This window comes from Strigops habroptila, chromosome 7 (genome assembly GCF_004027225.2).
Source record: "Strigops habroptila isolate Jane chromosome 7, bStrHab1.2.pri, whole genome shotgun sequence".
Taxonomy (NCBI): Eukaryota; Metazoa; Chordata; class Aves; order Psittaciformes; family Psittacidae; genus Strigops; species Strigops habroptila.
Genome location: NC_044283.2, coordinates 49,211,786 through 49,230,012, shown reverse-complemented (window position 1 = coordinate 49,230,012; position 18,227 = coordinate 49,211,786). Strand labels below are relative to the sequence as shown.

At 36.8% G+C, this 18,227-nt stretch overlaps 1 protein-coding gene across 5 annotated transcripts in view; it reads right to left on the bottom strand.

Moving 5' to 3' along the window:
• The window catches only part of GRID2 (glutamate ionotropic receptor delta type subunit 2), a 744,842-nt gene that overhangs the window by 219,901 nt on the left and 506,714 nt on the right, over nt 1-18,227 (bottom strand). For all 5 annotated transcript variants that reach the window (XR_003992319.2, XR_003992318.2, XM_030492665.2 and 2 more), the window contains exon 5: nt 6,559-6,612. Coding sequence is in view for 3 of the 5 variants with exons in the window: in XM_030492665.2 (XP_030348525.1) it covers nt 6,559-6,612 (54 nt within the window). In the remaining 2 variants the exon portion in view is untranslated. The remainder of the gene's footprint in view (nt 1-6,558; nt 6,613-18,227) is intronic.

The window sequence follows — 18,227 nt, the reverse complement described above, 5'->3', positions numbered from 1 at the left end:
TCTACAAAATTGCTCAATCTTTTTAACTAGAATTTATTTTTCATCAAGCTGAACAGTTCGTCCATAACCTGTCTTAACTACAGAGGCTGATGCCCTGAACTTTTTAGACACTTAAATGTCTGGATACCCTCCACCCCCCTGTCTCTCCAAGTAAGGGAGGTGCTCAAGGAGCCTGCACTTAACACACCCTTGCTTGCAGCCACAGTTTATTGAGTATTTCTGATTCTCGTTTGTGTATTTATAGCTTTTCATTTTTTAAAGGATACAGCACATCTGCACTGTTATACCTGTAACTAAATGCCATCATCTGATTTTGCCTCTAGCCTCCTGATCTATGGCTGTAACCAAGACCTTAGGAGACACCAGGAGATAGACTTGAACTCAAATTATGGAATTTTTCTTGTGAAAAGGAAGCCAAGCTTTTCAAAAAAGCAGCTCTTGAAATGCTAAGGCAACTGTCCCAGTAATTTTGGCTTCAGTTCATATTCTTTAAATTAATTATTTTGAAGCAAGTTCTTTGGACATACTGGTATTTAAATTGAATCTTGGTGCTCCCATTAAATCTTAGAAGAAAAATACATGAGATGAAAATTTTAACTTCTACTCTCCTGACAAGTATTTTATTCTTCTTCACAGATTGTCATAGTTTCTGAATTAATCTGTTGTTAATGTTCTTTATGAAATATAGATTTTTCTGCAAACAAAAATAGCACGTGGCATCAGCTGTGTCCAGTGTAATATCTTGCATTTCTGGTCGATTAATTCTTAATGTACCACACATAATGGTTTATCTCATCTTAAAAAGCCGTCTTTTCATTTAGTCTGTATCATTTCACTAGCTGCAAGGTAAAAAACCAAAGCAAAACAAAAAATGCTATTTTAACAAAATGCATATAATTTTCAATATAATTGGAAAGGAGAGCTCAAGAAACTTCTTGTCCTGATTTTAAACTATATCCTTTCTCAGAGGATCTAAAAAAAGTTTGCCTGGTTTCATTACACACCATGCCCAAACTGTAACAGCAAGACTATTAGACTTGTTCTAATAACGTAAAACCTGATAGATGCATGGCCACATTATATTGCTAAGTAATACTTTAAAAGAAATTTTGACTTTCAGCTGCTCAAACATTTATCTTTTCCACCTCAGAAGTGTATTTATTTTTTCTATAGTCAGCATTTTTGGTGCATTTTAATTAGAGTGTTCTCATTTTAACCTTTAGGTTACTACCTCATATTTTTATACATCAACTGAGAACTAATAATAGAATCCAAACACCAAAGAGATTTTTGTCTGGTTGCCAAGGAGGTATATACATCAATAGATTAATGACAGCTATTATTTTAAATGCTGTGAATTCCACTGATCATATAATAAATTCAGATTTTAGATTAACAACAAAGCAATGTCATGCAAAGCCAAATTCAACTTAAGTAATTTGCTATATCTTTGTCATTTTTTAATACTTAGCATTGACTGAGTGACAAGCCTTTTATATAATGATTCTCTAACATCATCCCTCATTCTTGAATTTTGGATCTGACTTAAGAAAACTATATAAAGCAACTATTGTATGAGAGGAAACAATTTTCATTTGCACTTCAAAGGAGGATACAGTATAATGATATAAGGATGGCAGATGATCTGTTACACAAGCACCAAATGTAAAAAAATATTACAAAGTTGGCCGAGCTGAACTGAGTTGGCACCTGTATAAATTTAGGGTAGGTTATGTGGCTTGTATTTATTATTTTTTTTTAAATCAGAAGATCAATACATAGTTTCAAAGCTTTCTTTTGTTAGTCTGAACTTGGAATAAAGGGGAGGTTGTCCTATTTCAAATGGAGCAAAGATAAAATTAGACGTACATTTCATCTGAGTAGGCAAATAAATAAGGAAAGAAATGCTATTTTAAATTAATAAGTCTTTACAGATGAATTAGGAAAAAGGAACTGAAGAGGATCACACCAACATATCAGACAGAGACTCATCGGAAGGAAGACCTAATATACATTGCTGTTCAGCTTTCATTATCTCATTATTTTAAGATAAGCAGCCTAGGCAGAGACCATTCACCACAGAAAAACCGCACAAGTAGGCAGAGACATGGAGGGAGAGAATGTATTCAGTCTTGTAATAAGCACCAAACAAAGGCAGCAATAGTTGCTTATGGAGACATCTTAACTCGGGGCCAAGATAATTCCAGTACTTTTATCATATACTGGACGTGCCTTATTTTCCAGTACATGCTATGTCTTCATCACATTCTTCATGACACTCAGAGAGGAGAGTGTTTCTTCCTCCAAAAGCCAGCAGCAGAGAGCAGGAGGCAGAGCAGGAAAGGGTGGGCACTGCACACTCTCTTGAGGCTGGCTCATGGGCTGCCACTGCCCATGCCAAAGCACACTTGTGCTACGCCCTTCCTGAATTTCTCACACTTCCCAAAGAGGAGTAGCTAGGGGAAAGGCATAACCAGATGAAGCTCCAAGACAAGTAAAGGGAGATATTGAACTTCATAATAATTTGCTCTCTATATATCCTTTATGTTTCTTAGGTTCTGGAGAGTATGATGAAAAAGAGAAGAAAATTGATAGGACGAGGAGAAATCAATTTTTAGCTTTCACAGAGGACAAAATCCAAGAGTTTGGAGATAATAGGGCTAAACCAGTCTGTTCATTGGCTCTCCCCTCTGAAAAAAAAAAGAGCTGGCAGCTTGGTTACCGATCTGCACCAGAGAGAGTGGCATTTCACACCTGACCTGCCATCACCACTGGAAAATGTAAGGGTTCAAATAAACCTAGAATGCTATTATTATTCTATTATCCATATTAAAATGCAGAATTATGTGAGCTCCTAGAACTGAGTTGTGATTTTAGGACCTGAGCTAGATCCGGTCTTAAAAGATAGTTATACTTTATGCTCTTCTTCATGGTGGAGTGCATTGGGCTGCAACACAGTGGAACTAGATGAATGCATCAGCCAAGGACCAGCCCTCCCCTAGAAAAAATGTGTTTATCTGAAAGTAGCCTTTGAATACAACCCTTTGGGTCTCCCAGTCATCTCTTGTGCTATGATGGGCAAACCCATTGGATCTTTTTCTATACATTGTTCTTTAAAAAAGTTTGTTGGGTTTTTTTATTTGGTTGGTTTGGGGTTTTTTTGGTTTGTTTTTGTTTTTGATTTTTTTTTTTTTCCCCTCCAAGAAGGAGTTTTTCCAGACAGATGTCTCTGGTAATTAGAAACCTTTTACTAACTTTTGATCTGAACTTATTCATGGGCAAGTTGAACTCATTTGTTTTTGTGCCAACCTTGTCCTCTGGACCTTGACAATGATGCATTTATTCACACTCTCTCTGTGTTTATAAACAGAGAGCATATCCTCTTTCAGTCTTTGTTTTCACAGGCTAATCAAGCCAACCTTTTCAGTCTCTTCTCACACAAATAAGCTTTTCTGTGCACCCATTCCATTGTAATTTTAATAGAGCTGGTCATAATTGTGCACATTATTGCAGATGAAATCCAACCAATCCTTTGTAGAGTACCATTAATATTTTCACCTCCTTTATGGTAACAGTAGGCAGTGGAAAGTGTTTTGGGCTGTCCTTGAGCAAACAATAGTAACAGAGAACTGGTGGCAGCCATGGGCATAGTAAGATGACCCTGTATGTTTAACGAAGGAAAACACCTGAGACACATGGATTTAAAATAAAAAGGACATTTCTTTCATTTAAAAAGAGCAAAAGAAAGTGATGAAAATCATACAAATGCACCTTCTTCAGTTCCATTAAATAAAATCTAAGCTTACTGTACACTTGTGATTTAAGAGTCATAGTGTATATACAATTTTACTATCTTGGTCTTTTTGAGGTTATATTTACTATTGTGCAGAGGAAAAGAAACAAGCAGAAACAGACAGACAGAGTGTGAGAAATCAATTGTAATATTTTTTTAAGGCATATTTGATCATGACTACATTCAAATCTATGACTCCTGCAAATTTTAAACAAAGAATTGCACCATCTGTTTTAGGGCCCTGAAGAAACAGGAACAATTATTTTCCTCAGTTGACTGCACTGATCAGAGGAGATCTGTATTATTTGCAAAGGTCTAATACAATGTATTATGCTTTAGAAAATTATGAATCCTTTCATTTCATAGGAACAAATCCCCTCCTCCCACACATACATTGCTATTATGACAGTCTTCAAGCAAATTTGCTGTATTACATAAAATAGCAACTAATGGGACTGTAAAAATTAAGGAACTCTTTCCAAGCATTATAGCATTTAGAGTGAGCAATTAAAATAACAGATGTTACCTCAAAAAGCCTAAGCAGATTCCTGATCACAAAACTGAAGGTTATATTTCCTTCTGTACTACTATACTCAGTGTGTTGTATCCCCTTGGCACAGTGATGGAAAAGGAAATCAATTTAATCCTATTTTGGTATCTCAATTATTTGAATCGTATGTGGATTTTGCAAAACAATACATTTTTACTGTAATAAATCATCTGAAATTTTCAAATTAGGAGGCCAGAGAAGCAGTCAACAGTCTGATTTCGCCAATACAGGCACACACAGAGAGATATCTAAATTGTCAAAGATGTCACAAAAGATTCATATAAGCAACAAAATGGGCAGAGCTCTGAGGTCATCAACAGCAAATGGACAACCATATCAAATGGACTTCAATATGAAGATAGCTATATTAAATATCACACAGTAAGGGGCCCATAAATCACTGCATTTCCAAATCTTGCACTGCTTAAGTGAGCGTATTGCAATCTCGTTACTGAACTGGTAAAATGTTGCAATAAGCATGTTATGCAGCATTCACCATTCAAGAAATATTTAAACTTCTGTTGCAATTTGAGATAGCGATAAGGAAAACCAGGACAAAGCATGATACTTTCCATAACATTATCTACAAATCTTACTTATTGCTAATCTCATTCCTGTGTCTGCAAAATATTGAGATTATTAACATTTTGAAACACAGGTTAAAAGTAAGTTACTTAAGTGGGAAAATATGGATTTATGTCCAGAAGCAGATTAAGCAGAGATGGCATTAAACATGTTCATGTTCTTTAAAATAGCAGGAATGACTAAATGAAATACAGAGATTTTAATGACTAGAGTTTACAGCACAGTTTGTCAGAATGAAGTTAATAGTGGCTTTCACCCATTTCACATACAAGACTATAAAACTAATAAGGGACAATGTATGTTTCACTGCACAGATCATTCAGCTTTCCCAAGTGTTGGGACCACAGCCCAGCGAAAGAGTTTTGGAGTGAAGAAGGTAGTTGAGTGGTAACCACTTCCATTGCTCTGCCATTTAATCTGCTGCAATGTGCAAATAACAATGCTTAGAAAGCAGATTCCCAACACCCCCCCCCCCCCCCCGAGACACTAATTTCTGAATAAAAAGCAAAGAGAAAGCACATACACTAGGAATGGATCCTGGGTTTTATTTTGCTTTTTGAGGGTGGAGGAGCTGACACAGCTAAAAACAAGCACCTTCTTTTGAACTTTCCTAGTCAAATACCATTTAAAATGAAAACCCAATGGCAGTGTCTTTAACTTGAACAGCATGCCAGCATCTGAGCTCTGCCTAAGAAACTATTGTTTAATCCATTAATACAGAGATTAACGGCGGACCGGTTTAGATTCAGTTAATGTTGTGGGGTTTTTTTTGAATAATAAGTTTTAACTCTGAAGAGTAGAGATGAACATTCTCTTGAAGATTCCACTCACTACAAATGAATTCTAGTTTAATCTGACAGGAAAAAGAAAACATATATGTTGTCCACATGACCGTCTGTAGCTTAAATCTGGGTTCTCAACCAGTAAGGCCCCATTCAGTGCTGGAAAACACACACATTACTGGTCTGTGTAATTGACCAGTAATTGCATTACAGTGCAGAGCCTAAACCAATAATTTTTGTGGGACCTGGGTTGTTTTCACAGCACTTTCTGTAGCATAATTTTATCTGGAGAAAACTGGTTAAAAATCTTCTGGTTCAAACAAGTAGGCCAAAGTACAATCCCACTGCAATGACGTTATATCTTACTATTTAACCTTGAAAAAAAAACCCAAACCACTTGGATTAAATTACCTCACCATTAGCACACTGTACTAATGAAAATCTAGTAATTATGTATGAAAACATAATACTTATGTAAATCCAGAGAGTAGACACAGAATTTACACACATTATCTTCAAGCAATGTTTTATCCTGAGAATATACAGAAGTCTCATGATATACATGTTAGGGGAGAGTTATCTCCCCAGGGAATTCAAGGGTTCTGCTTTTTATAAAATGAATGAAAAATGTGAATGTGATCAAATCTAAGAACAATTATGTGTTCAATGTCTTATATAGAAAGCTACTTCATATACTGACTTGCCATATTTTAGCTGACAAGCATTCATGGAAGAACCTATTTCACAGTTTAAAAATAGGATTTCAATTTAATTTTCTTTGGGTTTTTTTGCTTCAGAAACATTCATACAGGATTCATGATTCACAACAATGTTCACTTGACAGTTACCTCATTTATAATGATCCAGTGACAGTCGAAAGCAACCAAATTAGTCTCCACGACCTGAAATAGAGAACAAACCAGCTATCAGTCAGCTTGCTTGTGAAAGCCAGAAAAAAAATTAAGTGGATGCTCTCTGCAAATGACAAAACCTGAAGCACCTGCTCTCTAAGACCTGTTACTCAACCGAGGCTGGAGAACCTTTAAAAAATTCTGCAGAAGCCTTTGTGTTATTGTTAGACTTGCTAATTAAACTTGGAAAACACATTTCATTGCTGGCATCAAAGAAAAGAATATGTTTCAGTTGACTGAGAAGAAAATGAAATCGTTTTTGCCTTAATATTATGTGTTGAGAGGGAGCAACAGAGGGGAAGGCAGAAAATTAATATTAAGTAACTCTTGTTAGATTTCTGTAGTTCCTGCCCCTAAGGTGTTTCCAGTGTACACCTACTCTCAAAGCCTGCAAATTAAAAAACCCAAGCCAAACCCAAACCAAATAAACCTACGCCACAAATGGTGGGGTTCATAGAAGTGCAAAGAGCCAGAAGGAAAGAGTTCTCTTGAAAAAGAGGGCTTTCACAGGAATGATGAATGACCGCCTGCTTCAAGCTCCATGCAGGTCATCTAATCCTTCTCCCACACATGATCTTCTTTCCTTTGCTGAAAATTATTTCCATGAGTTGCCTCCATGCTGGACTTAAAATGTACTTCCTAACTCATCTTTCACTCAGCCCTATTCTTCCCCTCTGTGAATCCAGTACAGTTTTGTGGCAAGTCATGTTTGATTCACCTTCACAGTGGAAACAATAAGCGGGAAAATATACATTTGGTCTGTTTCATTAGCTAGGAAAGAAGTCATCAACAGAAAGGAGGCCAGAAACAAACTATAGAGAAGGCTGGACACCTTTACATATTTTTTTTTTTCCTAAATGAAATTGAATTAGCATTGACACTGAAATAGTTTTAAACCCAAATTAATCCTATTTTATTTATATAATCTCTATGCTCACCTTGATTCACAATTCAAAACTACTGGATTCTTAAAACTGCATCGAATCCCATACATAAAAAACTGAAAAACTGAAACAAGATTTGGGACTTACAATGTTTTAACGTTCAAGTAGAGGACTAGTGCTGGGCTGTTATTACTTGGACCATTGCACAGCAATCGTATTTGGCTTCTAATGTCAACCAACACAAATAGCGGTTGCCAAGGATGACTGCAATTTATGCTGTGCCATGTCCAAAGGAAAACAATTTGTCTGGCCATAAATCTTAAGAGTGGCAAAAGATCCCATACTGATAACCTTCATTATTAATTCAGAGGCCATGAGAATTGAGGGTCACTGATTACTTAGTAAAATGATAGGCAAGATTGGAAATTCTGATCTGGAGAGACTGGGAAGAAAAAAGCCAGAGCAGCAGTATATGAACTGACTTCTTATTTGAAACTCTCACAGCACCAATAAAAAATGAGTGAAAACGAAAACCATAGCATCTAATGCGCTTGTGGAAAATGGCAGTAGTATTAGCAGCAGGAATCAGGGTCCTCACTTCATGTGGAACTTAGACTCACTACTCTTTCTCTGTGGTGACAACAGTGTTGCTTTGACATTTTCTTGCATCCTCCACAGTAGGCATCCACACAGCACATATAGAACAGGATAGAAACTGAATAACTAAGTGATGGGAGGCATCACAAAATGCTCAGCCAGGATGGTTAAACTGGAGCATGGCTCTTCTAATCAGATCTCTCCTATCAAACCAGTTGAAAGACAAACACATTCAGGAACACAGAAAGTTTAAAAATGGACTGGATAGTAACAAAGTTCTCAAGGGAGTATTTGCTCCTTATGTAAAGTTCCCAAACACAGAAAGTTTATCCCATCTACAACATAAGTGATGCCATTTAAATTTTCCATAAGACAATGAAGCAGACAATTCTGCCAGTCAATCTATATACATTTCTGCTGAAAGCAATCAGAACTTAAAAAAACAAAAACAAAATCAAACCAAAACAAAACCCCCCAAACCCCAAAATAACACATCTGACATACTGGCTTCTTGCCAGGTTCCTAGTAACCTAGTCTCTCCTAACTTCTGGCTCCAGAATGTCCCACTGGGAATGCCTGCCCTACCTTAACTACTCTGCTCAAGATGAGGTCTCCTAAGATTCCTGTGGCTCCAGGGCAGCAAAAGGGATGTCTTCAGAGTCAAGGCTCCCAGTGGTGTTAGGGGAATGACAAAAATAATTATTTTCCACAAGGGGTTCCTAAGCTCTTTCACTGCTTCAAAATGGCAGTCAACTGAAACTTCAGAATGAAGGAATCCACAAAATGAGAATTCATATTTCTGTTCAGTTTTTAATAACACAGTAAAAGTGGGGTTGATTTCTTCTTTGTGCCTGAAGTTTCAGCTGATCAAATTTTAATGCACTTTATCTTCCATTAAAACTTCGGTTTACAGTTCATTTAGCTTCTTTATAAATACTTGGTTCTGTGTATCTACTTTGCCCAGGCTCTCAAATTTCAAGTAAACAAGGCCTTTTTAACAGAGTAGGGTTCTAAGTGTCATTGTTTTTATTATGTAGAACTCACAGGCTGCTTCAACCAGACTCTGGAAGGGGCTTACTGGTCTCACAAGTCACTCTTATGATTTCAAACATCTCAGGCTACCTATGACAGATTTATTCACAATTTGCAAGCAATAAAATGAAATGCACTCATTTTTTAGCTTCACTTGAAACTCCTCAGCAGAAAGATCATGTTTTATACATTAAAGTTTATGCATTCATGAATCTACTTAATATTAAAGCCATTTTCAAAAAGCTTATGTCAAATTGAGATGAACTTGTAATGTACTCAGAGACATTCAAACCAATATATTTTAAGTTTAGATGGGCTAGGGATAGCCCCTAGTTTAAGAATTCACTTTCTCTTTCAGGCTGCCTGAAAAGAAGCTGCTTTTTGGCATTTTCCTTAGCCCGTCCACCCAAAGCTTGTCTTAGTATTGACAGTGGTTGCTTCAAAAGATGATAAATGATGCCCTGAGAAAGTTGATAGGGTTTTTTTTTATTTTCCCATTTTATTTTATTTGATGAAATATAGATCTACATCTAAACTGGGATTCATCATTAGATTTAGATTTCAAGGCTGTCTTTTCACCCTTAGGTAGTTTGGTCTTATTTGATGAAATCCTAGTCTCACTGGTAGCACTCACGAAAGAGCTGTCCATTTCAGCAGGATCATGATGCTGCATCTCAGTTCCCTCACCTCTGAACATCTCTTCTCCCTGTATGGCCTATATTGTCCATTTAATTAACTTCAAAGTTAGGCAGTGCATATTCTACATCTGTGTGAATTTCAGGGCTTATACTATTATCATCATCATTAATAAGCTTCTGATATTTTCCAGTTGTTGTGCTTCCTATGGTTTTCAAGGCAAAAGAATGCACAGGCACCTACACTGTTTTACAGAAAATAAATACAATATTATGTAAACCTTCACTTTTGATGTTTGCAGGAAAAGGTCATTCAACCAAAAAGTTTTCTTCAAACACTAACAGTAATCATATGCATAATCTCACAATCAGAAGATACTCTTGACCAGCAGTTATTAAGCACAAGTTTACAAGTTCAAGATTATATTAAATCAGTCCAAATAAATAAATATATAAAAATATCTAAAGCCAGCAGCAACACAACCTAGATCCAATTATCCATCAGTAAAGCAGCCATTACTTGGACACAGTAAACCTTTACCGTCATGACACAATGTTCCCCAATGCCCTTGACAGCCTACTCAGTTTGCTGTTTTGTTTACTTAAAAAAGCCACTGCATATTCACTTGGAAGGGATGATAACAAACAAGATTAAAGTAAAAAAAAACAAACGCAAAACAAAACCAACAAAAAACCAAAAAAAACCCCAACCACAAAAGAGCATTGCTGGTTCTGCCTAAAATGGATCATAACCTAAAAGTGCATATAAGCCAGCTTCAATAGAAGTATATAATGCAGTTGTGTAGAAGGTTTCTATGACTAATAAGATCAGAAAGTTAAAACGTGTATTAGTTATGTGAGTGATGGTCTTTTTCTAGTTGAAATTCACATCTGCAGGCATATCAAGTGAGCTGGCATGAACTTCTGTTCTGTGCCAGGGAACAATGAATGAACAAAATAATGCTTGCAAAGGCATAAGGGCAGTAATGAAAAAGAAATCTCACAGCCTGTACATTAGAAGCAATAAAGCAATTTGATGGGGGTGTGTAGGATGTAGGGGTTTCAAGACCCCAAGCACGTGAATACAATGCAAGTTTCAGATTCATCTACTGGTTCTGCTGGCTCTGTGACAGGAAGCGCTCTGTGTGCTCCTGAAAGGCAAGGGACAGATTGGAAATTTCCATACAAGACAGAAGGCAGGTAAACATATTGTTTATGCAGCTCACCTCTTAAGCTAAAACTAAGAAAAATGAGTGTGCATTCATAATGAGGGCTGCACACCAAAATCCTACACAGATATGAAATCGAGGACAGTTGACCCTTTCCGAAACAAAGAAAACCATGCACATACTTGACAAATTCTCTTTTCACACTTCCTCTAGAGGAAACCATACAAGAATTCAGCTGTGTCTTACTAAACACACGAAGCTATATTCAATGCAGAAAGCTCTGTAAAGCTAAACATAACTGCCCCCCCCTTGAGTATTCTCTTACAGCCATCTTTGGAGATAAGACACAGAAACATTCTTTGGCCTAAGCCAAGATGGCTGCTTTTGTGCTTCCAAATATATTTTGCTTTCTTAATTGTGATGAATCATACTAGAAGTAGCTAAAAGAAGCAAAAACTTATTAATTCTGTATCAACTGTTGTGCAGTTCAGACTGATTTTATTTACTGAAAGGGTAAATATTTGAAACAATACTAAAAAAATAATTTTGTGCTCTTGAGATGGCATTTCTGCTGTGCCATTGAGTACCTTCACTGTTCAGGAATATACACAAGCAGATGAATGCCACTGTGAAAGGGGAAGCTGCATCTTGCAGCCTAATGCCCATTGCAACTCACACATTCCTATCTTACACAACTAAATTGGTGTCAAAGAATAAGCAGAGAACAGCCAACATAGCTAACAACTTCAGAGAACATATTTTTCTGAATTCAGCACTTTTTCATCTATATGCTGTTAGTATTCAGTTGTTTTTAATGTGATATCACGTAATTCTCCAGTTCTAAGAATCAAAGCAGCAAGTTAGCAAGCCAGTTCTCAAACAGACTTCATGAAACTGTGGAAAAACTGAAAAAGAAATTCACTCTCTACCCACTCAACCACCGTGCAGACTGAGTTCACACCGGAGTATTTGAAAACATTGTGTCATTAGTTGCATAAGTCTTGCATCAAATGATACAGCCCGTCGAGTATGCAGTGCCATTCATACACCTTCACAGAAATCCACAGCAATAGATATAAAAGATAATTCTTAACATCTTTGTAACTTTAGAAATGTGTTCATGTCAAACTCCAGCAGTTCTCCTAACACCCTAAAAATAAATCAAACTTCTGCTTCATGAGGAAGGTGTTCTGCTTAGTCAAACACAGATGCTATTGAACTGATGAACAAGAACATGGATGAAACAGAAAATAATTCTCTTTTTTTTAAAGAATTCAACTACACAGCAAGGGAGATTTTGCAGAGAGCAGAAAAATGCTGTCAAGGATACAAGTGAGGAGCAAGGACAAACCATCTGTCACTGGCAGTAACTCCAGAGCTTCTGAATCTTTGGAAGAGCCTGACAATTTATCACAACTATTTCTACATTTTATGTTTAAACCTTCAAAGGGGCTAAATGCAAGACAATCTAAAGCAAATAAACCAATAGTAGTGCCAGCATGTAAGCTTTTTGTATGTGCAATAATAAGCAAGCAAGGAAAATAATTTCCCAACAAAAGGGGCAAGTAATTTAATGGAAAATGATATAAAAAGTTCTCTACATCTCTTCTTCCTCCTAGATATGGGCCCACAGCTGTGGGCCAACCTACAAGATACAGATAGAACCCTTACAAAGGAAACCCAGGAAATTTGCAAAATTCATTTCCACGCATATGCAACAAGTTGGACAAGTCTTGCAGACATCTAATGAGCAGTAATGCTGCACGTATGAAAAGAGCCATACAAAATTTGGCCATCTCAAGTATCTGCTGTCTGACACATAGGGGAGAGCTCCTGTGCTCCAGTTTTACCTTTGCCACAGCTGGTACTGCTCTACAACAAGCCACGCAGATGCCATGGCTGACCTTCCTGTGGTAGTGACTGTGAGCCTCCTTCTGCTGGACCACCACAGTTTGATTTTTTTTTCCCACAAACGCCACAGATGGCATTGTATAATCCCTTGCTTTGGAAATGGCTAGTATTTTGACATAATATAGAAAGTGATTTAGAAAGTTAGTCTTCCCAAGATTTCAGCTGGGGCACAAACTCCCTGCTAACCTTTTCCAAACATCCTCTGTCTACAATATGTCCCATTTATGTGGTCTTCTAAACTGAACTGCACTCTTCCAGCCGGAAGACTAGTAAATTGCTTTGATCCAATACCACTAGATTTGTTGCCCATGTCTTTTCCTAGACCAACCTCTTGGAGTCACCACTGCTGTTTTGTAGGTGAATGTGTGACTCAACCTAATTTTCTCTCCCAGGGACAAAGAAATTTGCTGATTACTAAGATATGACAAAAAACAGGCTTCCTGTACACATATGTGAGACAGAACCCCTTCCCCACAAACAAAACAAAAGAAATGCCAACCACCAAACAAATAAAACAAATAGAAGAAGTCAGAGGCCATTTCTTAACATTTTCTTTAACTGAAAAGATGCGATTTGACTAGTTTGGGCACGTAGAGCAGTCTCCTGTAGTATAGACAGCTCCTCGAGCAGTGATACACAAAGCAAAATATGAAAAGTTAGACTATTAAATAGCTATTGTGCAGGTAGTAGTGAGAATGTTAGGGGATAAACTGACGGCTACCTTAACTGATTTGAAGTTTGGAAAGGTAAATGCTTAGAGTTGAACTATTTGGTACGTTGTACTGCATTAAACAAACACTGCAGGACTTGTGCATGGAAATCCTGAGCTTGTCTCCAAATTTTCAGTTGTGTGTGTCCACCTCTGCCCATGCCCGCCTCTCTTCCTTCCTCCCATTCCCCCCTTGTTTTTTATTTCTAGCTGCTAGTTCATTAAATCACCACCATTTTATCAGGGTATCTGTACCATTTCATCCTGCTGGTGCTACAGCAAGACCTTTTCTGTGTCTCTGCTCTCAGCCTTTGAGCTTCTCAGTAGGGAAATCAGTTGCTGATTTATAAAGCTCATTCTTGCACACCAGAAACCAAAGCTCATAAAATTCTCTCTTCACTGAAGGCAATATTTTTTGAATCTAATTTTAATCTCTATCCATTTTGACTCTTGAGAGAGGAAAAGACCACACATGGCAGTACTTATTTTTATTCTTATGGAGAATGATCTCTTTCTGAGATTCCTTTCTCTCAAGTTCCTTCTAAGCAAAAAGCTGAATACATTGGGTGAAACCTGACAGAAAAATCCCTAGGCCATTAGTCATCTAGTTACCAACGATAAAAGCAAGCTTCTATAGCACTTGGTCGGGAAAGATGTTTTCTAGTCTCCTCCTAAGGACAGGTGAGATGGCTGACATAGCTTCATTTGCTTTTCTCATGAGAGCGCATTTCTTGAAAAAGAAAGAAATAGTTGAAGTACTTGATCAGTTTTCCCTTTTTTCAGATTTATTTCAAAAGGTGATACTTTTAAACTAAATGAATTGTGTTATTCTCCTAAATAATTAGTTTTATATTGAGTTGGCTTGCCATTCTAATTATATTTGAAACAAGTAAAGCTCCAGGGAGGACTTCATCTCCCTTGCCCTAAGATTGTAAGAGACTGAGGCAGTTCAAGTAAAGAAATCAGCCCCATGCTAAAGAAAACAAGTCAACAGTTAAATGTTCAATAAAAGTGAATAAACGCAGCATTAATACTTCAGTGAAGTGAGTATGACCATAGGCTTGTACTGAGAACAAAAAATAAAAATGCCTTCTGTCTGGTAGAAATGTCCCTTTTAAACTATTTCCTTCATTATTGAGAAAAGCTAATAATGTATTTATTTTATAGGAATCTGAAACCATACATCTTCCTCTGAGGTCAGCCTGTAGACTATAGGTTTAAAACAATAATAATTATGTTAAAACAATACCTATAAATAATTTAAGCATCTTTCATTGTAAGGATTTTATTCTTACAGTCACTTTTTTGCTATTTCCAAATTTATGTTTTGATTTATAATCCAATTATCCTTTTAAAAAGTGTTTGTAATATCCACTCTGAAAAAACAAATCCAAAACAAAACCAAAAACCCACCACAGAGCTGTTCTGAAACTACTTGGCTTTAATTCAGGACCATGAGCACATTACACTACCTGCACTGGAAGATAGTTGCTAGAAAGCAGAATAGTATTCTCAATGAACAATAACGTGCCTCCCCACCTAGAAACTGCTTATTTCAAAGTACCAAAGTGATTCAACCCCTCACATAAATTCAGAAATTCAGGATTCATTACCGTTGTACAATTGCCTGTATGTTCCTTTCTTGTTAAGAAGTAGATTTTATTCAACGTGATAGTACTAAATTGATACCTGAAGATCTCTTCATCTTTATCTGTTTTTTGCTTTGTTTTGGCGGTTGTTTTCTTGTTGATTGTTTTGTTGTTGGTTTTTTGTTGTGGTGGTGGTGGTTGCTGTTTTGTTTTATTGATACTTTGTTGTTGGTTTTTTTGTTTGGTTGGGGTTTTTTTTTAAAAGCTGAATTCCAGTTGGAAGTTTGAAATCCAAGCAGAAAACTTGAGTATTTGTTTTGAACACGGGCTTTGAATCAAACTGGTGGTTATTGTCACTTATGGTGAAGAATCAAACAAAAGAAGCCTAAATCTATGGTAACGTATCAAAATATCCTTTGTATGGATTAAGAGCTGGAGTCAGAGATTTCTCCCAGCCGTGTTGTTTGTTTTAAACACTTTGCCATCTCCCACGCTTGAACACGTTCAGGAGCTACCCTGAGTGAGCTCACTGTAGAGTGTAGGCTGTTGACAAGACCTGCAATAGAGGAAAAATAATTGCCTTGCTGATTTTGTCATCTCTGTAAGCAATTTCACCAAGGCCAGAATTTCTCAACAGGGAAAGCTCAGGATTAATGAAGGTTTCCCATAGGTTTATATTTATTCTATCCTTACCCATAAGTTCTTTTTTGAAGCAGAATTAAAAGTTCAATTCCTACTTTTAACTCTTTGCAGACTTAATGGGCAGCAACAGGTTTATGCTAAGCCCTACTAATAGGAAGAAATCTTTCAGCCTGCTAGGATGACATGAGAAACTCAGACAAACAGCCATTAACTCTAGGCTTTAACTTGTAGAGAAAAAAGGAATGTCAGATTGACAATGGATCATTCTTAATGTACGCTTTAGGTAATTAGGCAGCAACTGAAGAGAGCTTTGGAGGCTGCAGGAAAAAAAATACAGATGATAAAATGGTATCTGTTGTATATTCAACATATGCTCTTTTGGTAGCTCACATAAAAATATGCAAATTCATATTTACTATTTCTTTAAACCCATTGCCAAAATGGAAACACATACATAATGTTTCTAATTGGGAATCATGATTAACCAGATAAAATTATCTCTTTAGTAAACAGTGAACAGTTAAGAGCGAAGAAAAATACACTTGTGAGGAACAAGATTCCTTCCCAGTATGCATTAGTATGGGTTGACTGAGCTCAGCAAAAGGACATGGATTCAAATTAAGTTGTAAAGGAATCATGTAAGGGTAGTATTTTAAATAACCTTGCCCTTCTCATCCATGTCTGATTTTATACCTGAGTAATTCTACAGATTATAGTCCAGTTACTCTTGCTTTACACCAGTTTAAATGAGAATAATAGTTAATTAGGATGGAAACCACTGTCAGGAAGAGGGTGAAAAACATAGGGTTTGAGGAAGAAGTTGAAGGAAGGAGGTGGAGAACAGCAATACAAGAACAGGGTGACTGTTTCGGAAAGCTGTTTGGTAGTGTGAACAAACACACTGTTTAAAAGCAAGCAAACAAAAAACCTCAAGACAAAACAACAGTTTGCTTAATAGCAGCCAATTTCCATTAAAACTTCTTTTAACCTGATTTTTGTGGAATCCTTTCTGCTACTTGGTATGGGTGCTGCTGTTTTTAAAGGTTTGAAAGAATTTAAATATAAGAACTATTAAACATATAGAATGGTTTTATAGCTTCAAATTGAAAATGCAAAGGCTAGTTCACCTTCTTTTTCCAAGAGTATAAAGGGAATATTTTAGAGCCAGACCCTCTGAATCGCTCTGCATCTGTAAATTAGCCATATTTTCCTCAACAGGGGCTGCAGAATGCTGAGTGCTTTTGAAAACTTGCCCATTCCATTCAGGTTTTTAAATGTAAGTTGAGTGCCTTGAAAATCCATCCCCGATTATACTGGCAGCATGTTGTTTATTTTATTAATGATAGGGAAATACGGTTTTGAATCCTTTTGCGAGTGTTAGAAAACCAAGATCTAGTCTGACCGTGTAGCACAGAAAATGTTAAACATCACACAGTACAGAAAATAACAGTGCTGCTCTTTCTTTTTCTTCCTTGTCTACCTTAGAAACATTTGTTGCTAAGCATCAAATTGACATTATTGAAACAAAGTATTTCATTTTCCTATCACAGGTATTATTAATGAAAGTCATCATTCAAGTGACAAAATATCACTAAAGCCATCAGCTCTTTTTTTTGCTCTTCAGCTTTATGCTGGTGCCTCTCCTGTCACTTCACATATCTGTAGAGAACAACAGCGGCAGTGGTTCAAGCGAGATAGCCTGTATTTCTGACTTGCACATAAACTTAGCATTCAGCTCCTCTCCAAGTATGCAGGCTGAAAGCATTTTTTCCGGTAATAGGAGTTCAAGAACCAAGAGCAGTCTAATAGAGTTCTAGTTGGTTGCAGCCTTGAAGCTCCTCATGAAAAAAAATCCTCTCAAAAGCAAGTGTAGCAAGACAAAAATCTATTCTAAACATACTGAAAATATTCTGACCACTAAATTGCAATATCAAATATGAAGCCCATTAGTCATTTTGGTTTTTGTGCTTCACAACAGATGAATAAAACAGATCACTCTTACTAAGGGTCTGAACGCGTCACAAGCCCAGGAGATCTGCACAGGACTCACTGAGTCTTAGAGAGAGCATGGATCGAAACAGCAGCTTTTTTTCATAATGGTTCTAAATTCTTCTAATAAAGCACCACTACATTTGGGGAACTTCTGCTATTACCCTCCTTTCAGCCAGTCAGCTACATGAAGCTAAGTCAGAATTTAAAGATTTTTAGTATTACCATATTTATGATAAGCAATGTTTGTCCTAACATCAACCATGCAACACTGTTCAGCTTCAGCTTCTCCCCAAGAAACTGCTGGCCAGAAATTTGTTTGCATATCTTAGGTCTGAAATCCTTCATATATAACATTAGAAGTTATTTGAAAAATAAGGTTCAAGGTGAATACAAAGTACTCTGTGTATTACAGCTGCTAATGGTTAAGCTAACAGAAGTACAACTCA